This window comes from Ictalurus furcatus, chromosome 2 (assembly GCF_023375685.1).
Source record: "Ictalurus furcatus strain D&B chromosome 2, Billie_1.0, whole genome shotgun sequence".
Lineage (NCBI taxonomy): Eukaryota > Metazoa > Chordata > Actinopteri > Siluriformes > Ictaluridae > Ictalurus > Ictalurus furcatus.
Window position 1 is genome coordinate 32,738,230 of NC_071256.1, and position 20,841 is coordinate 32,759,070.

At 40.3% G+C, this 20,841-nt stretch overlaps 1 protein-coding gene across 2 annotated transcripts in view; it reads left to right on the forward strand.

The window, feature by feature from the left end:
• stat3 (signal transducer and activator of transcription 3 (acute-phase response factor)) overlaps positions 1–14,480 on the forward strand; it is a 32,791-nt gene extending 18,311 nt beyond the window's left edge. Inside the window, exons 7-24 of one of the 2 annotated variants that reach the window (XM_053615333.1) lie at positions 1–80; positions 1,704–1,862; positions 1,962–2,054; positions 2,151–2,210; positions 2,303–2,332; positions 3,322–3,415; positions 3,560–3,607; positions 3,718–3,801; positions 4,629–4,727; positions 4,833–4,968; positions 5,380–5,432; positions 5,570–5,664; positions 6,883–7,022; positions 7,145–7,366; positions 8,571–8,613; positions 9,531–9,590; positions 12,769–12,866; positions 14,203–14,480. The exon at positions 1–80 is cut by the window's left edge and continues 72 nt beyond it. In XM_053615333.1, coding sequence (XP_053471308.1) covers positions 1–80; positions 1,704–1,862; positions 1,962–2,054; positions 2,151–2,210; positions 2,303–2,332; positions 3,322–3,415; positions 3,560–3,607; positions 3,718–3,801; positions 4,629–4,727; positions 4,833–4,968; positions 5,380–5,432; positions 5,570–5,664; positions 6,883–7,022; positions 7,145–7,366; positions 8,571–8,613; positions 9,531–9,590; positions 12,769–12,866; positions 14,203–14,255 — 1,647 coding nt within the window. In that variant the 3' untranslated portion in view covers positions 14,256–14,480. The remainder of the gene's footprint in view (positions 81–1,703; positions 1,863–1,961; positions 2,055–2,150; positions 2,211–2,302; positions 2,333–3,321; positions 3,416–3,559; positions 3,608–3,717; positions 3,802–4,628; positions 4,728–4,832; positions 4,969–5,379; positions 5,433–5,569; positions 5,665–6,882; positions 7,023–7,144; positions 7,367–8,570; positions 8,614–9,530; positions 9,591–12,768; positions 12,867–14,202) is intronic. The other variant, XM_053615339.1, reaches the window with a different exon arrangement.
• Positions 14,481–20,841: the final 6,361 nt, after the last annotated feature.

A 20,841-nucleotide genomic window follows, 5' to 3' on the forward strand; every position in this document is an offset into this window, starting at 1 on the left:
CTTGCTGATTGGAAGAGGAGACAGCAGATCGCCTGCATCGGAGGACCTCCCAACATTTGCCTGGACCGGCTAGAGACATGGTACACACGAATTATATTTATATGAGCGAGACAGGCCAGTATCTCTACAGGATGCCTTCACACCACATAAAGCACAGAAAGTGAAAATTCACTTTTATTAAGAAAAGAAAACAAGAAAGATATATGAACTTTTATAATTTGTTGTATTGCTTCATATTGGTCTTCGTCTATTTACTCCCAGTATAAACTTTTCACATCACCAATATTTACCTTTTAGAGATCCACGTGAAAAGTTGCTTTCTTCTGCTCACCTTAACACAGAAGCCAGTCTCTCTCGTTCTTTTCTTACGTCAGGTGACACGACTGAGTTAAAAGTAGAACATGGCTTTCAAATGATAATCTGTTACAAGAACTCTGATAGGAATAGTGTTTCAACAGCAATGTTTGTTCGGTCAGCTCTACAGCACACAGACACATTAGACCTGTGTTGACGTACCGTGATAAAGAAATCTGTAAATCATTAACATTATGTTAACTCGCCTGGTTTTTTTTTTGTTTGTTTGTTTGTTTTTCCCCCCCTTCGTTTAGCCTACTTTTTAAAGGACAGTAATGGACAGAAAATCACTGGCAGGCTAATAACAGTTTCTGCTAATAGAGAACTCGCACTGAAGCTCGGATTTCACGTGATTTTAAACAACTTGTTAAGTAAGGAGTAACACACAATGGGGTGTGCTGTTACAGGAAATTAATCAACAGTGACGTGGAATGGTGTCGCCCGATGCGTTGAAGAATCACACGTCGTACTTTTCATCCATTTATAGTTACATTTAATGTTCTGGAACGTCCTCGAAACAAGACGGCTCTTTCCTGAATATGGCTCGTTACAGTTCTACCTCAGACGGTGCTTTATAAGGCTCTAACACTGGAGACTCCTTACATTAATATTAAAGAAACCATTTTTTCAAAACATTTCTGAATCAACCTATAATTCAGCTTGGATTACATTGAGCTTCTGCCATACAAATCCCTGCGAGTTAGGTGTTCTAGATATAGTGTGTGTATGTATATGTAGGTAGATGGATACAGTTGTGCCCAAAAGTTTACATACCCCTTGTAGAATCTGCAAAATCTTAATACTTTTAACAAAATAAGAGGGATCGTAAGATGCTGGAAAAGCAAAGAATGTGCAGGACCTGGAGGATTTTACTGAAGAACAGTGTGCAGTTGAACTGCTCAGGACAAACACGGGACTCATGAACAACTATCACAAAACATAAACACAGTCACAGATCATCCAGGTCATCAACGATACACTGTATTAAGGATCAAGGGTGTGTAAAGTTTTGGGCACAACTGTAGAGAGATTATATATAAAAAAGTATATTAGATACTATAGATACAGTAACTTGTGATTTGCCTTGCAGACAAAACTATGATCCTAGCTGCCATATTGATAGTTAATCGACATATTCTGCACAATCAGATTTGAGAATTCAACAGCGCTGTGAAATAAACGAGAACTAAAGTACATACAATTGACGCGTTCAAAGCCTTCGAGGAATGCGTATTGTTTTTGTGTGAGGACCGTGATAAACTTGCACAGGTTTGTTGATGGCATTGCATATCGCATAAAGAGTTTTCACTCTTCCACATTTTTTCTCTCACTATCACCCTTTCTTTCAGGATCACGTCATTGGCCGAGTCTCAGCTACAGATCAGGCAGCAGATAAAGAAACTGGAGGAGCTCCAGCAGAAAGTCTCGTATAAAGGAGATCCCATAGTTCAGCACCGCCCTGCCCTGGAGGAAAAGATTGTAGACCTCTTCCGCAATCTCATGAAGAGGTGACGCACGCACGGATACTTACTTAAAATTATGCAACATGGCGTTTTAAATCCATCAGCTTGAGAGAGCCCCCTTGTGTTGTGTTTGTGTCATTGCAGTGCGTTTGTGGTTGAGAGACAGCCCTGTATGCCAATGCATCCCGACAGACCTCTGGTCATAAAGACAGGAGTTCAGTTCACCAATAAAGTTCGGTAAGTTTCCTTCAAACTCCCAAACACGCACACCACTGGTTGTTCAGGGGGGAAAAGTAAATGAATGCCACTTTTTTTCCCCACCTCTCTTTTAAGGTTACTGGTGAAATTCCCAGAACTAAATTACCAGCTGAAAATCAAAGTTTGCATCGACAAGTGAGTGCACGCTTTCAGTCAAACTGAGAAACGAATTGACCTACACATTACCTGATCATATATTTACTATTGTCAATTATCTTTATCTTCAGGGAGTCTGGAGATGTTGCAGCCATTCGAGGGTGAGTCTCAGCTGTTTTCTGCTTCATTTGATTTATTTCAACTTGAATTATGACAGTGCTGGCACTAAGCTGAATAAATTTATAAACCAAGCGCATGGGCGTTTGTAAATTAAGCTTGTGTTTTGCCCATAGTCCTTGCTCTCCTAGTCCTGGGTAACTGTTAACATTCGGCATCTGATGGGTATAATAGGGCACTATTTTCATGATCATTACGTAATGCAAACTGAAAGGTAATACGGGACGGTCAGATGAGAAGATGATATCTTCTCTCTATTTTCGTGAGCACCGTCTCAGGTTCAGACAGTAACCTGGTGGCCATCAGATCCTTTCGTTCTCTTGTAAAAAAGACTCGTGGAGTGACAGTTTTATAATGACGTGTGGATAGATTTCATTACAACGTCGTCACTGTAGAAATACCCGTATGGCAGAACGTACCATAAACGTGTTTTCTATTTCCACTGATGAATAACGGGGGCTCATTCATTCTCGGACTGTGTTTTACCTTCACAAATATATAACGTTAGTAAGTGGAAGCAGTGTTTGCTACAAACAAACTAGGACTAGCTAGCTTACGGTTTATCAGATGGATTTATATAATAAAATTGTTTACATACCTGTCCACATACAGCCAGAATGTTTACTGGTGTTCTTGTCACTTTAATTTCTCCAACAAATCCCGCTTTGAAATAGGACCAGCAGTCAAGGCTTTTGTATGGCTTCAGGTACATATAAATGTCGGAAAAAACGATTTCTGTCCATGAACCACAGGTTCTTGGGCAAGCTGTAAGGGTCACTGTCGAGTCCAACTGCCTTTTAATTTAAGCTGATACTCGTTGGTTATATTAGCGTTTTCGTAGCTTCACCTATTAAAAGCAGCCATTTTGCTGGATGTTTTGCAGCTCGGTCCGGCCGAGAGGACGTGTTCCGGCGGGAAAGTGACGTCAGTGCATACCCTCTATAGATTTCTGTCCTGTTTTTTCTTCGTCCAGGTCACGCAAGTTCAACATCCTGGGCACGAACACCAAAGTGATGAACATGGAGGAGTCCAACAATGGCAGCCTGTCCGCTGAATTCAAACACCTGGTGAGCACCTCAGATGCACCATGGGAGATTTCATAAGCACACCGTAGCAGCTGAATTATACTTTGTGATGGCCGATAGGTTTGGGTTAACTTGGTTATGTTCTGTTATGTTGTGTGAAATGTAGTTCTCGCCCTTTTTCCTCAGACTCTGCGAGAACAGAGGTGTGGCAACGGTGGCCGAACCAACAGCGATGTAAGTGGCTGCTCCGTGACACAGTGCCATGATTAGTTACTGCATTCAGGGGTATGTAGAACAGAGATTAACCTGCGAGAGCATTTATGAATTTGTCCTCTCACCTGCAGGCCTCTCTGATAGTCACCGAAGAGCTTCATCTGATCACCTTTGAGACAGAGGTTTACCACCAGGGCCTTAAAATCGACCTTGAGGTGAGAGATGCTCAAATATACACAAACTGGAGCGTTTTAAAATAAAACCGTACACTCTGGACAGCCATTAAAATGAGAAATCGGGACCCTTGTGATAAATATTCAACGCTGTCCAGTTAGGAATACAGTCAGAGGCACGTTAAAGCATTAAAGCTGATTTTTAAATAAATGGTTATCGAGTCCATTTCATGACTCCTGGTGATTGGCGCACTCTGTTGAGTCCTAATGGGCTTGTGTCCATGGGGTTGTCGCCATGGCACCCACTGTCAGCCCTTCACTTATTAAAACTCTAAACACCACCGAATATATTCTAGAGATGTCAAAGGTGACGCGTTTCCTGTGATGAATGGGTGTTGACTGCCATGACCTAGATCATGCACATTAGCATAAGACACAAATTCTCTGTAAGCCTGTTCGCATCAAAACTATAGGGTTTGTGCAAAATGGCAGCAGAAGCTTGCAGGCTTGGTTACGAGGAAGACATCAATATTGGGTCAGTATTGGGTAACTACTGCTTATGCTAGTCAGGAGTCCAGCTATTTATTACCCCTACATACATGTGAGCGGTCTGGGAAACCCTGTCAGAGGTCACTGTGGCTAAAATGACAAAAATCGATGGGGTTTTTTTTTCCTGACATACGCCTCAGCTTTTAGAAAACAAATATGGTGTATTTCAGTTTACATTCTCTCTCATGCTCACTCTCTCCATCTCTCTCTCTCTCTCTCTCTCTCTCTCTATATATATATATATATATTTGTGTGTGTGTGTGTATCTATATATATGTATGTGTGTGTGTTATCTCATTGTTTTCTTTCATTTTCTACAGACACACTCTCTCCCTGTTGTAGTCATTTCTAATATCTGCCAGATGCCCAACGCCTGGGCGTCCATTCTGTGGTACAACATGCTGACTAACCATCCCAAGGTGAGTATAAAACAGCATTGCCCTCTATTTTTTTTCTCTTCCGTTGGACAGATGATGAAAGAATGAATGCATATGTTGTCTGAAATTCTTTCCCTTTACTGCCAGAATGTGAATTTCTTCACGAAGCCTCCAGTGGGTACATGGGATCAGGTGGCTGAAGTTCTGAGCTGGCAGTTTTCCTCCACAACCAAGAGAGGCCTGACTATTGAGCAACTCACCACACTGGCTGAGAAACTGCTTGGTATGCTTGGCTGTGTGTTCATGTCCGAGATACTCTGTCCGAATAGAAGCTGTTGGAATTTACACACTTCAAAGCAAAAAAAAAAAAAAAACCAACTTTGTAATTTTAATATTAATATCTCATGTACTTTTAGAGGGTTGTTTTTTTTTATTTACTTTTTACATGCTCGTTTTTTGTTTCTTCGTTGAATGTTAAATCGTGTCTAGTGAATAGGTTCTACAATGCCATTAGCTTGGAAAAACAATTCTCAACCAGTGATGTTTATAATAAAATATTTAAAATGATTTAAAGTTCCAGTACAATATTAAACACATTTGACAGCCCTCGTCTGAGGGTGAAAGAACTGTTTTCACCTGCACAAAGCATTTTTAAGAAATAATTCACATGCTGAACTCTCCGTCTTGCCTTTAGGGCCTTGTGTGAACTACTCCGGTTGCCAGATCACTTGGGCCAAGTTTTGCAAAGTATGTTTCTGCCACACAGATCTTGTTCAGTTTTAGCCCATTGCAAACCGCATCAAGCACAGTTTAACTTTGCTTTGTGTGTGTGTGTGTGTGTGTGTGTGTGTGTGTGTGTGTGTGTGTGTGTGTGTGTTTTGCAGGAGAACATGGCAGGAAAAGGGTTCTCATTCTGGGTTTGGTTGGATAACATCATTGACTTGGTGAAGAAGTACATCCTAGCTCTGTGGAATGAGGGGTGAGTGCTCCCACTGTACTCTCACTGTACTTGGTGTACTTTCAGTGTACTCTCACTGTTCTTTTACTGAATTCTGAGTGTACTCTCACTAAATTCTTATTGTACTCGCTGTACTCTCGGTGTACTCTCGCTGTACTTTCAATGTACTCTCGGTGTAATCTCGCTGTACTTTCAGTGTACACTCGCTGTACTTCGCTGTACTCTCGCTGTACTTTCAGTGTACTCTCGCTGTACTTTCAGTGTACTCTCGGTGTAATCTCGCTGTACTTTCATTGTATTCTCGCTGTACTTTCAGTGTAGTCTTGCTGTACTTCGCTGTACTTTCAATGTACTCTCGCACTTTGCTGTACTTTCAGTGTACTCTCGCTGTACTTTCAGTGTACTCTCGCTGTACTTTCAGTGTACTCTCAGTGTAATCTCGCTGTACTTTCATTGTATTCTTGCTGTACTTTCAGTGTAGTCTTGCTGTACTTCGCTGTACTTTCAATGTACTCTCGCACTTTGCTGTACTTTCGGTGTAATCTCGCTGTACTTTCAGTGTACACTCGCTGTACTTCGCTGTACTCTCGCTGTACTTTCAGTGTACTCTCGCTGTACTTTCAGTGTACTCTCGGTGTAATCTCGCTGTACTTTCATTGTATTCTCGCTGTACTTTCAGTGTAGTCTTGCTGTACTTCGCTGTACTTTCAATGTACTCTCGCACTTTGCTGTACTTTCAGTGTACTCTCGCTGTACTTTCAGTGTACTCTCGCTGTACTTTCAGTGTACTCTCAGTGTAATCTCGCTGTACTTTCATTGTATTCTTGCTGTACTTTCAGTGTAGTCTTGCTGTACTTCGCTGTACTTTCAATGTACTCTCGCACTTTGCTGTACTTTCAGTGTACTCTCACTGTACTTTCAGTGTACTCTCGCTGTAGTTTCAGTGTACTCTTGCTGTACTGTCACTACACTCTCACTGTATTCACAGTGTGCTCTCACTGCACTCGTACTGTGCTCTCACTGTTCCCCCTGGACTCGCGCTACACTGTTCTCTTTGTGTTTTCACTGTAATCTCACTGCACTTCCACTGCACTCTTATTGTACTTAATGAACTTGTACTTCCTCTGCCACAATCTCACCGACCTCTCAACAGCATTACAACAGGCAAAGGCCCATTGTTCCCACTTTGCTAAATTCCTTTGTGTGTATGCTCTTGTGTACATGTTTTTTGTGTAACAGATATATCATGGGCTTCATCAGTAAGGAGAGGGAGAGGGCCATCTTGAGCCCAAAGCCTCCTGGGACATTTCTGCTGCGTTTCAGTGAGAGCAGTAAGGAGGGAGGCATCACATTCACCTGGGTGGAAAAAGACATCAGTGGTGAGTCTGTGTGAGAAATCAGTTTTAACCCCTGCCTTATTTTGTTGTCAGTAGTAGTCCTTTATCAACGACCGCTTTATAGTTCTACAAAGCCACAGTCTAACTCTGTGTGTCTGTTTTAGGTAAGACACAGATCCAGTCAGTTGAGCCGTACACTAAGCAGCAGCTGAACAGCATGTCCTTCGCCGAAATCATCATGGGCTACAAGATCATGGACGCCACAAACATCCTGGTGTCTCCACTCGTCTACCTTTTCCCCGACATCCCTAAAGAGGAGGCCTTCGGGAAGTACTGCCGGCCAGAAGCCCAGCCTGATGCGGAAAACGGGGATTTCACCGGATGTAGTAAGAGCTTTCAGTTGTGGTCTGCAGCAGACGACACACTCGCAACTCTGAACTCTGTTCGGAGGAAAGAAAAAAAAAAAAAACGACACCTGTGCAGCTAAATATACTGTTGAGTACAAAGGATTGATAAAAAAAGATAAATAATAATAAAAAAAAACACTAATCATTTGTACACCAGATAATAAAGTGGCTTTTACAGATATTCTTTAATCATTAAAAATTGAAATGCGTTAATGTATTACTTGGGCGGGGGGAAAAAAGTTGAACGTTACATAAATATTCTCTAATAACATGTATACACACCATTTACCTTAATAGCTGCTTTCAGTCTCTTTACTTATCCAGTTGTTGGTTATAATATTTGCCCCGTTCTTCCTCTGATACACGCTATAAATCAACCAAGGTTGCTTCCCTTTGACAGGAACAGGTCAGAAAAGAACAGACTGGGAAAGAAATAGGATTGGAAATTTACCGTAGAACCAAAATTGTTTTGACCACACGGTCCATTTCTCTCTCTCTGGAGAAAATAAAAGGAGAAGTGAAGGTATTTATCTTGATCGATATGCACGCAATATTCAGAGTGCAGCTTGAACTGTTCAGCGGCGAAGACCTCAGCGCAACGTTTCATTTATTAATCTCAAAATACAGTAGTATCCGTCCAGTCTGGATGTGGATGTTCCACTCAAACAGGAAACACTGGGTCAAACCTGTAACATTGAGGAGCAGTGAGGAATTATTATTACTTTTTTTTTAAAATTTTCCATTGAAAAGTTCATTGAATGTTTTAAAATAAATAAATAAATAAATCTTGGTTATGTTATAAAAGCCTTGTTGTAGAAAATGCCAGGAAAGTCAGGGTGTACTCAGAATTGTTTTCTGATGTTCCAAAATGATGGAAAGATCTACATGGAAAGTGCATTTCTTTTTTTTCCTTTTTTTTTATTTTGGATGAAAAACAAAACACAGACCCAGTGTTTACATGACAAGCCTCCCTCTGGATGCTGTCATTATTTCTGAGAATATCATGGTGCTTGTAAATCAGAGCTGCTCTCGGATCCACGCTTGGCAGGGGTTCATCAGCATGCGAGTCTGTCTGTCTCTGTGTGTGTGTGTGTGTGTGTGTGTGTGTGTGTGTGTGTGTGTCTGTGGGGGTTTCGTAACATAAGGAGCACTCACATATATTTGTTTGCTGTTTTATTTTCAGTCACTCAGCCGTACCTGAAGACTAAGTTCATCTGCGTCACCCCGTAAGTGGCCATTACTGTTCTTTGTTTGTGTGCGTGTTCGAGATCATGTCTGGAATCTCCCATTCACCTGCTTCCTCTGTCCACACGCTGCTTGCCTGAGAAGCAAAACAGAAATAGAATGTATTCTCTCTAAATTTCCAAAATGAAGCCAGAAAATTTTCCACTCGCCTCCTCACCATGTCCTCCTCTCAGCCTTTTAGAGACAGCAGAGAGGAACTAAATACATATAGAGACGACAAATGACTTTATGATGGGTTACACAACAGCAGGTGATCGTATTACTAGGAATGCGAAAGCAATAAATCTGTTTCAAAACTTGCTGTTTAGAAACATAATAAATGGACAAAACTAGAGATGCACCTAAAGTATCTAGTATTTTAGTATCTAGAGATGATACGAAATTTCTCAGCCGGTAACCGATACCGATAGTTCTGCCTTTTATACCTTCGTTTAAATGAATAATAATTCATTCCACAATTCTGAAAGAAATGCAAATAAAAACTTTATTCTCTCCATTTCACAGTCACTGGTCTCATAAACAGAACACACATTACTCTAATTAACATTAACACATGATCCCGAAGACCACCTTTTTTTTTTCTACATTTTTTTTTTTTTTTTTACCTTTGGCTTTAAAAGGGGTACATGGGAGGTTTTTTAAATTGTTGTTTAGTGTTCGTACGAGAGACACTACGTCCATCCGTCGTTTGACTGGAGAACATGCAGAATAGAGCTTACGTTTCTCTAAAGTAATGGAAAATATTTAACTTTGTGAGACGTTATGCTTGAAATCCGTGTGGTGACGTGTTTGTGTGAGCATAGATGGTGCATGTGTGTGTGCACTTGTGTTTGTGTGGCTGTACGTGGTGTTTGCGCGAGTGTGTGCGCGCAGGCTGTAAACTGACCTCTTTCCATAGGTGTCCTTCCATCTTCATGGACCTTCCGGACAGCGAACTGCTGGCTAACGGCTTCCCTGGGTAGGCACTAGGGAGCTGGTGTGTGTGTGTGTGTGAGAGAGAGTGTCTGTACAATTCTATTTTGCATAACAGTAGCATCAGTGACAAAACACTCCCACAGCAACTCTGTGTTAACACCGGAGTGGTTGTGTTTAACACTATGTAAAGTCTCGTTTGATCTGTTGTAGAGGTCGACCGATAGTGGATTTTACCGATACTGATAACTAAGTCGGGCAGTACCTACCCGCCGATAACGATTAATCAACCGATTCGTTTTTAAAATCGATGGTGAGTGAAAACATGACTCAAAGTAAAATATTTCTGAACTTTATTATTAAAATAATCAGTACTGTCTGTACCATGACTATGTACTGTACTCTTTTTTTTTTTTTTTTTTTTTTTTTTTTTTTTTAAACGAAATAAGTATTAATATGTATTAACTATTAATAAATAAAGTAAATAAATGATATGCATCCAAACTGAACCAAAAAGTAACACTCCAAATAAAAAGACATCCAAAATGAATTAAAAAAAAAACCAAACACTTCAAATAACACAACAAAATTTGTCAGTGATGGTTTTTATTTCGCCTCCAGAGGCCGCTCTCGTACTGTATAACGATAGCGGACACTTCTCAGCCTCTTCTGCAACAGACGCAACCGGGATTTTTGGCCGATAAACGAGAGTTCCAGTTATCGGTGCCGATTAATCAAAATCGATCGACCTCTAAACTTTAGCATGTGTGTGACAGAAGGTCCTCTCCATTCTAATATTTAATCCTCATCAGTGCACTAACACTTTAATGCACCGAGAGCTGAACTCATTAGAACAGAGAATAATGCGAATAATATTGTCACTGAAATAACATGCTGTTGTACCATTACTTGCTGTTACATTTACTACATATGGCTTGATCGCGACCGGTGACGGCTTTTGGGTTTGGACAGGGTCTTATCTATGCTGTGCTCCAACTGCTTAAGGAATAGTTGTTGTTTTTTGCTAACATGGACAGTTAGCCATGACAAATCAGTAGCCTGAGTTCACTGGGAAAAACAGATTTCATGTCTGGTCTGTTGTTTTTAACAACCAGAAAAACATTTGGTCTGTATGTTTAACTTTAATGCACTTCACAGTCATGTGACCTACCCCAGTGCTTCATTTCCTGAATCAGGAACACTTGGGTATGTGGAGATGATGATAAACCAGAGCGAAATAAAGTGGAGTGTAAAGCACAGTAACTGTACATTTTTTTGTGAAATGCTCTGGGTTACTGACCAGAAGGTCAGGGGTTCAAGCCCCAGCACTGCCAGGCTGCCACTGTTGGGCCCCTGAGCTCCAGGTCCACCGTATCATATCTGACCCTGCACCCTGACCCCAGCTTCCTAACAAGCTTGGGTTTGCGAGAGGGGAAAAAATAAAAAGGATTTCACTGTGCTGTAACGTACATGTGATAAAATAAAGGCTTCAGACACCGTCTCATAACTGAAATGTTGACCAACAAGTATTTATCAAGGACGCAAACGCAGACCTGTCAACCTTTACACATTTCGTACAGGAACTTCTGCGTTTTAACATCGGATTATCATCACTCAAGAATACACTAGATAAGCAGTGTTCAATATAAAAACGGCAGATCAGACAATCAGCATACCTATCTGGATTGATTGACAGTTGTACAGGTGTTTTGACCTCTTTGAGGTCAACTGACACCCTGGAAGCCCCGCCCCATTTCCCCTCAACTCACGTTAATCTCGTTTTTATTTTATTTTTTTCCCCTCCACATTTCAAATTGGCTTTTGTCGTATCTACCTGAGGAGTCTTAAACTTTTCATACGTGTGATTTGGAGCACAGTATAGTCTTCTGCTTTGTGGAAAACATTTGGAATAAATGCATTGGGGTTTTTTTTTTTTTGTTTGTTTGGTTTTTTTGGGGTTTTTTTACAGACTTTTATCCTCTCAAAGTTCACCCTCCTTTTTTTTTCTTCTTTCTATCCATTTTGTACAAGTATAAGGTTTTCATTTAATTAATTAACACTATCACTAACACTAACAGAGCTACTCTTACAGGAAAGGAGGCCTGACTATTCCTTATCTTTTATTTACCATCAAGGTCCAATGAGCTTCTTTTATTTACACATTATTTACTCTGTGTGTGTTGTGTGTTCAGGTGAAGGAGGCTCAATCAGTAAAATCACTACTCAGGCCGATGCCTGAAGTCTCTCTGTATCTGTGTGTTTATCTCTCTCTCTCATTCTTGTTTCATTATATCTGTGCGATTGTAAAAATGTTTCCTCCCCAAGAAATATGCTGTTTTCCTGGACACTGAGCCACACTTCAGCAGCTGATTTTCTTTCATACAGCAGCATTGGTGGCACAAGTTAAACACCAGTGCCCTCTTTTCCACCGGCATTGTGCCAGTGCTGAAGCAGTAAGCCACATTTCCACCGGTTTACTGTTGATCCTCGAGGGTAGTTTCTTGTAAAAATAATAAATCCTATTTAGTAAAATTATACAAGTTAGTACTTCTATCTCCAAACCATGATTTCACATTGTAATAAAACAGTTGCTTCTTTTTTTCTTTCTTCCACAATCCCGTGTGCTATTCATGCCTGATTCAATAACAGTCATTGAAATAACTTGTTGTCATGGTGACAAAGTGGTCCAGACCAGCAGTATATATATATTTTTTTTTGTGCTGGAACTGAATCCATTATTTATTTTATTTTTTTTTACTTTGACAAAAGAGTGTAGAATGGAGCAAAAAAATAAAAATCTTTTGGTCATTGAAAGTTGATTTTTTTTTTTTTTTTTAAAGTGCTTTATACGTAAATTAACTCGACCTAAAGTTCACACACCGGCTCTGGCACCCTGCATGTGGAAAATTTCAAAATGAGATTTTTCTTGGTCTTTTACTGACTCCGCCTCCTCTACCACACCCCTGACTAACCTTCATTTCCTTTTTTTCTAACTAGCGTTTTTGACCGGAAATGTCTTTTTACATCATGCTAAACATGACCATGATGCACTGCATGTGTTTGTGGATGGGGTTTTGGGGAAAGAAAGTTATGATGAGGCATGTGTGTGTTCCTGCACCTGCATATACTGTATACAGTTCACTGAACAGGTCTGTGTAGTTTTTCCTCATCAGTGTGTGTGTGTGTGTGTGTGTGTGTGTGTGTGTGTGTCTTTTTAAATTCAGGACTAACTCGGGTAACACGAGCGACCTGTTCCCCATGTCTCCTCGCACTCTCGACTCTCTGATGCACAATGAGGCTGAGGCCAACCCTGGACCTCTCGGTAACACACACACACACACACACACACACACACACTAGCTCATCATTCTACTTCACAAGGATCATATTTATTCCCAATGTAAAATAGTTTTTAATTCTTCTAAACAAGGTTTAGATACTAAAAGTTAAACTGAATTAAAAAAATTCAGCCCTATAAGTGTTTTATTCCTCTTGTACTACAGCACTATCACAACGTTTTTTATTTATTAACCAATGATGGATATTATCCATTTATAAAGTAGGTTTAATGAAACAATTTCCTGTTGTTATTATTTACATGATAGCTGTTGTTTCCTCACCACCCCACTCTTTTATTTATTTATTTATTTATTTATTTTATTGAATATTTTTATATATAAATCGTGGAAGTTACAAAAAACATATATATGCAACAAGAAAGCTCAAGACTCAAGACAAGAAGTTACAGCTTTAGCTCTGACTGTTACAAGTGCCAAATAAGCCAGTCCCTTCAGGATTGTGGTGAAGAGATGGACACGTAATCAAGCAAACTCCGCGTTACAACACGCATTCAGCCAAAGCCCTTTTTAGCCGTACGGCTAAAAAGTTTCTCATTTACCGACAAACATCACCGCGAAAGACCGCGCAAAACAATGTCGTACAATTGCGATTTCGCCAATTCGAGCAGTTTTCTGCAAAAAAAAAAAAAAAAAAAAAGGAAAGCAAAAACTCCAAGTTGCATCACAATTATTTTTAAAAAGCTGCAGAAAAAGTGAGCATTTTCAGCCGCAGCAATCACGAAAATACTCCACGAGCTCCTGTACGGACTGATAAATGTCTCTCCACACAAAACGTCACCATATCGACAGTTACGCACTTTTCATGTGTGTAAACCTGTTCACGTGGCGCGTCCGCCATACAAGTCCTTCTTTATGAGCCGTTACTATAGAAACGATGAGTATTAGAACGAGCGTGTTAATATAATCGGCACGACCTTCAGAGCGGATGTTACAGAAAGTGAATCGACACCTCCTGACCAATCAGAATTGAGTACAACCGTGCTCTGGTATAAAAATAAATATTGTGCCGCAATTTCTCCAAACGTTCTGATTTCGCGAAAGACCAACGTGCAACACTCATGAAACTTATGGGGTTTTTTTTCTCTCTGCTTTATTCTGTCACTCTTCCTTTTGATCATTCTGTGTGGATTGTTTGTAATGCGTTGTTGTCCCACGTAAAAGTGTTTCACACTGGTTCAATATACGGTACACCGGATCAACCATCATACTGCCTGCCTGAGAGTTAGAACACCAATCAACACCGTTTACGCAGTCATTTCTGTTCGAGTTTCTCAACCATCTCTCGCTTGTTTTTCCCAGAATCCCTCACTCTGGACATGGACATGAACACGGATGTGGCCTCGCCCATGTGAGAGACGGGCTCATGCAGATCAACCCGAGCCGCATTTAGCCTTTCACTTCTAGCCGTTTCTGCCGTATGGAGAGGGAGAGAGGGCGGCGCGGACGTCCCGGTTTCTCTTTACACGTCGCTCTCAGATAGGTGCTACTCTTTTGCACCGTTAACTCTCTTCACTAGACCTTGTACTCGTCACATGTTCCTCTGAACTCTCCTAACACTTTTAAACGTTTCCTAACTTGGATTTGGTGGATTGTTCAAGCGAATCCTTATTAACAAACCATACTGAACGATTTAGTTTTTTTGGACGGAGTGGTTACCATCCAAAAAGCAAAAGAAAGAAAGCTCACGAGTTAGTAACAGCTTTGTAAGGATTATATGTGCCATTTTGTTGATCTCGCAGAATCAGAAAATCTGTAATGTGTTTATTTTTTATTTTTGTTTGTTTTTTGTTTTGTTTTAGGATCTTAACCTATGGATTTACCATATTATATTATCCTTGTTTTTAAGACTTTTAGAATTATCTAAGAAAGTGTATTATGTTCACATTGGCTTTGTACAATGATTATTATTTTTTTTTTCCTCCACGTAAGCTAATGCTGTATATGTGTCATGAGAAAAGTGGCCACTCGAGTGAATTGTATTATATTCTCTATATGTCTCTCTCTCTCTCTCTCTCTCGCGCGCTTTCTCTCTCTCTCTCTCGATATATATATATATATATATATATATATATATATATATATATATATATATATATATATATATATATATATATATATATATATATATAAAAATATCTCAATCCTGTATTCACCTTGCTTCACACAGTTTCGTGTGTGTGTGTGTGTGTGTGTGTGAGACAAATGGACACGGGTCCTAGCAGAAACTCGGTGTCCAGCTTACATATAGTGCTTTTATCCAAAGCGCTTTACACTGTTCTCATTCACACACACACACACACACACCAATGGTAACAGAGCTGCCATGCAAGGTGCTAACTTGCCATCGGGAGCAACTTGGGATTCAGTGTCTTGCCCAAGGACACTTCGGTATGTGGAGTCACGTGGGCCGACCCTATGATTAGTGGACAACCTGCTCTACCACCTGAGCCACAGCCGCCCACTGAGTAAGATCCGACCCAGCCTTAATTCTCATTTGTTTGGATCTTTGTTACTCAGGGTGTTCCTCATGAACCCAAGATTGTTTTGGAGCTCAGTATTTATAGTGACTGTTAACGAAAACATTTTCTTCTCTCCGTATGGACTTATTTAACCAGCAGATCAAGATGATTGGGAGGCGGGAACACTCGATTCCCGGTTACACCATTTCCATAGCCGTTAAATGTCGTTCCTTTGACGTTAACCCCGTCTTGTTTTCTGCATGATGAAACGCAAGTGTAATTACACGCCTTTAGCATTTATGCCAGAAAAGGATTTTTTTTTTTTTTTTTTTTTTTTTTTTTTTTTTTAAACAGTAAAAAGATGAACAGAATAGGATATAATTAGACCTTAGCCCGAGTCCGATCCAAGATGAACACCTTTACGTTTGCAGTAATTATTTCCGGTGAAATATTTTGCGCTCGTCATCGATGTCCTTGTTCGAACTTGCTTCAAAGCTTCTGTATCGGTGTCTGGTTGAGTACTGTATAATCACGACTTTATTATCGCCTTTATTATCCTTTTTATGAGTTTAAAGTTGTTTAACTGTTAGCCTTCCTCACTCATTTTGCCTGACATTACCCAGTGCATCACGCTGGTCATTGTAGTTCCTGTGTTGTAAATTTCCCTGCTTGTGAGCTCTCTGTACAGTGGCTGCATACCTTTTTAATTAAAAAAGAAAAAATCAACAACCTACATTTAGTTTTTGTCTTCTTTCCGTCAGAAACGCACACGGCGTCATGGAGCATCGTGCACGATTTCTGTTAAATAGTAGCAGAGAGATGGAGAAATCTCATTTTAGCATATGTAGCAAGGTTTAAAGCTCATAAAATCCATGCTTTTTTTTTTATTTACCATTTCCCCCCAGTGTATGTAATATAGATTAATTTCTGTTCTATACAGAGACCTTGGGTTTCATTACATTCATTCGTCTTCAGGAAGCGTTTTATTTCTGTCCCTGTCATCATAGGATTTAAGTTAATTATTTCTCCTACTTCTTCTCCTTCTTCTTCCTCCATCTTTCTTCTTCCTCCTTCTTCTTTTCCTTCTTCTTCCTTCTCCGCATTTAGTGCCCGGATTTCATTCCACTCCGTGTAAATCTCCTGTCCACAGTCGCTCTGTTTCACCTCCAGCAGTCGTCATGGGCTCAGAGAATCAGAAATAACCACCCCAGTCATTTCATGTTTAATTTTACACGGCACTGTTTAATCGTAATGGCCGTATTCTTTATACATCAGTACTGTTTAAACTTCACGTTCTGGAAAGTGAAAGTGCTTTCAAAATGTTCGGAGTATGTAATGAACTGCAGTAAATGGTAAACAGAGCTAGGTTACGATTTGGTGTGAGCACTGTGTGCCTTTTAAACCTCAGCATCAGTTCTCTTGAGTAAACCGTTGTCCGGTTTTAAAAGGAAGGTTTTTTCCAGGTATCATGGAGAAATCACCACAGTTGCAGATTTTGTCTCTCGCTTGCTTTTATCTCTGAACGTAAGAGCCCAGAACAGCCTCCAGAATTATTAAAAGGAGGGGGAAAAGGGGTCTATTACTTAGTGTTATTTTCTTTAACAGCCAACATACACATCAATTAAGAGATCTTTTTTTTTGTTTTCCCTACTGTAATGTCATATTAGTGCACAAAAAAAATTATATAGGGTGGCTAAAACTGTCGCCAAGTCGTGACATTTTAGCTTGGGACTACTTGGACCTCTTTCTGAGATGGACATTTGTAATAAATAAATAAATAAATAATAATACTAATGGTATGGTTGTTGGTGGCAGATGAGCTGCTTTTGTGTATTTCAGGAACTGCTGATCTCCTGGGATATTCTCACACACAACAGTCTCTAGAGTAGCGTTTGAGAAGACGGTCTGCAGATTGAAACACCTTGTTGATGAGAGAGATCAGAGCAGAGTAACCAGACTGGTGTGAGCTGAATTAACTCAAATAATCACTCTTTACAACCATGGTGAGCAGAAAAGCATCTCAGCTTGCACGAAATATCGAACCTTAAGATGGATGAGCTCCAACAGCAGGAGGACGCATCAGGTTCCACTCCTGTCAGCCAAGAACAAGAATCTGAAGCTATCATGGGCACAGACTCGGTGAAAAGTGGGCAGTTGAAAAGTTTGTTTGTTTTGTTTTTTTCCAGTCTTCAACTGTCCAGTTTCATTGAGTCTGTGCCAATTATAGCCTCAAATTCTTATTCTTGGCTGACAGGAGTATAAAAACCATCACTACTTGCTAAAATCCTTTTAGAGAGATTCACAAAAATTCAGAACTCACATCATCTGACTTGAAAAAGTCTCTAGAGGCAAGTTAACTAAACATAATAAAATATTTCTATCTTATTTTTTTTTTCTTGTGATGAATCTGAACTGGAATTGAATGTCTTGTTGGTTGCATTGTTTCGAATTAAGGGTATGCAAACATTTGCACATTAATACCATCTAGTGTGTGTGTGTGTGTGTGTGTATGTGTGTGTATATATATATGTATATATATATATATATATATGTGTATATATATATATATATATATATATATATATATATATATATATATATATATATATATATATATATATATATATAACATTAACATATCTATCTACCTAAAACCTAAAAATCAAAGTTCTCGTATACATGCTTGTGTAAGGAGGATCAGGGGATCACTCTGAGATCTTTATCCATATTCAAAGTAAAGTGGTGGTGTAAATGATCGTGATGACCGTGTGAATGAGGGCGGAGCAATCAGCTTCGGCTCGTGACTATAGGTTTTCAGTAGACTCCGGAGGGGCTCCTGCTTGATTGGAATGAAAACCTGCAGCCACACCAGCCGTTTGCAGGTAAGATTGGACTTACCTTTGTTCAACTGTGATTGATGCGGCAGGTTTGTTTGCTGGGTTTCAGCAAAATTGACACAAAACACATGAAACTTGTCCCTCCATCTCATTTAACTGATTCTTTTACCCAAAGTGACATACAGTTCAGACAGGATGCAGCTGAGCATATGATGCTTAAGGGTCTTCTCAAGAAGCCGAACGGCGTGGTGTAGCAGGGATTTGAACTCACAACCTTCTGATCAGTAGCCCAATGGCTACACCACTGTGCCTCCACTGGCAGTCATTATCCACTCCATAATCCATCCCCATTTCTCTCTCCCAGTCTTTGCAATATATCCTACACGGATCTGTGCATCATAGACACACTACATGCACTTGCATTTCGCCTTTGTTTGCAGATTGGTATTAGTCACCATCTATTTGCTTTGATTGCTAAATGATTTTGCCATTTTTAAACTAGCTCAGTCTGGCATAAAAGCCGTGATCCTGGCAAAGCTGTCATTAACTGCCCTGTGTGTTGCTGCTCCTTCACTGAACATGTTCATAGTGTGAGCATTGGGCAGTGTTATTCCTGTCCCAATAGGCCTCTATTAGCACTTGGTGCAGTTCCTTTTTTTGACCACTAGGTGCAATAATAACTATGGAGCTATTGCAATACGATTGCGCAACATCTAGAAAGGAGACCATTTCAAAGGAATATTATCTTACGTCTGTCAAATAGTAACAAAAAATGTAATTGTTGAATTCAGTCTCCTAACCAACACAGTTAGCTGAGATGGATGAAGAGAAAATACAAGAAGGGAACTGAAAAATCTTGCATGTTAGAGGTTTGGTCATATTGTGGAGATGCACAAATGCTCTGTAGATGATCTGTTTTGTGTGCCTGTGAGTGGTTGTAGTTACATAGGTAAACCAGCAGGGGTCAGTACTGGCTTGTGTGTTTTCACACACTGACAGACTGGGTCTGAAAACATGAAAACTAAAACATTGCAAAGAGAGGGTTAGTCCAGTGAAGACAGCAATCCAATCTGACAAACAATCTGAGTTATCAGACATTTCTGCTTGTCTTTGTATTTTTGTGGCAGGTAGATGCACACACTCATACATGCTCTGTTTACAGCACAGGGGTGGTTTCCCCATGCACTGTGCGTGTGTGAGAGAGATAGAGAGAGAGACCATTGACTGAGAGATGGCGTGCGAGAGTTCTGTGAAGATCTCTGAAAACACTGCAGTTCATAGATTATCATTTGATTAGCCAACTTGATTGACTTTTGCAATGCCACTATCAATCCCAGATATCTACGCCGACTCGGCATTTTATAATGCGATGAGTTGTGTATGTGTGAGCGAGAGAGAGAATGTGTGTACACTGTCAACATCCTCCAAGAGGCACATCTTAAGGTGTTCCTTGACCTATAACCATATAATAATCATAAACTTTCAAAAACATGCCGGAAGATTTTGAATTCACAAACTTGCATTGAATCTCTGGGTTTTAAATCTCCGTTTACTTTTATCTGACCCAGAAATGAACTTGTTCTACACCACAAACAGGGCTGCTCAGCTCTGCCCTTTTTTTTTTTTGCCTATTAAAGGCAACCTCTTTCGTTTGGAAAGGAGAAGGGGAAACGTCTGTGTTTTCACTGGAATTGCAATTTACTTTAAAATATTGTATATAGTTGCACCAGGAGTGCTTGAGCTGGAACACATGAAATACCTGTACTGGCTAGGGGCAAAAAATACATTAAATTCCTGGATGGGGCAGAAAAGGAAAGCTATCAACAGTTGCAACCAGATTTCTGAGAAGGCAGGTTGTGAAAAACCCTCGAGTGACTGCAAAAGACCTGCAGCAAGACTTGGTGGCAACAGGCACTGAGGTTTCAGTGAGCACAGTAAGGCGTGCACTAAACGCAGAAGGTTTCCATGCCAGAACTCAAAGACGTTCACCACTACTGACCCAAAAGCACAAGAAAAGTCGACTCAAAATCATATAAATAAGCAACAGAAGTTTTGGGGTTCTGTTCTGTGGAGTGATGAAACAAAACTGGAACTTTTCAGCACAATGGATCAGCGGTATGTCTGGAGGAAGAAGAATGAAGAATGAACACTGTCCACAGTCAAGCGTGGTGGTGGCTCGGTAATGCTCTGAGTCTGCTTTGCATCCTCTGGCACTGGAAACCTGCAGCGTGTGGAAGGCAAGATGGATTGATTGAAGTATCAGGAAATCCTAGGGGAAAACCTCATGCTGTCTGTGAGGAAGCTGAAGCTTGGGCGTCACTGGACCTTCCAACAGGACAATGATCCCAAGCATACCTCAAATTCCACCAAGGCTTGGTTGCAGAAGAAGTCCTGGAAGATTCTACAGGGCCATCACAGTCACCTGACTTCAACCCCGTAGAAAATCTCTGGTGGGATTTGAAGACGGCGGTTGCAGCACACAGACCCAAGAATATTACTGAACTGGAGGCCATTGCTCATGAGGAATGGGATAAGTCGGTAGCATCGCTTCCTCACATCTCCAGGATTCCTGGGTCGATATTGAGCTTAGTTTACTGACTATGTGGAGTCACGCATGTTCTTTGCATGTCCATGAAGGTTTT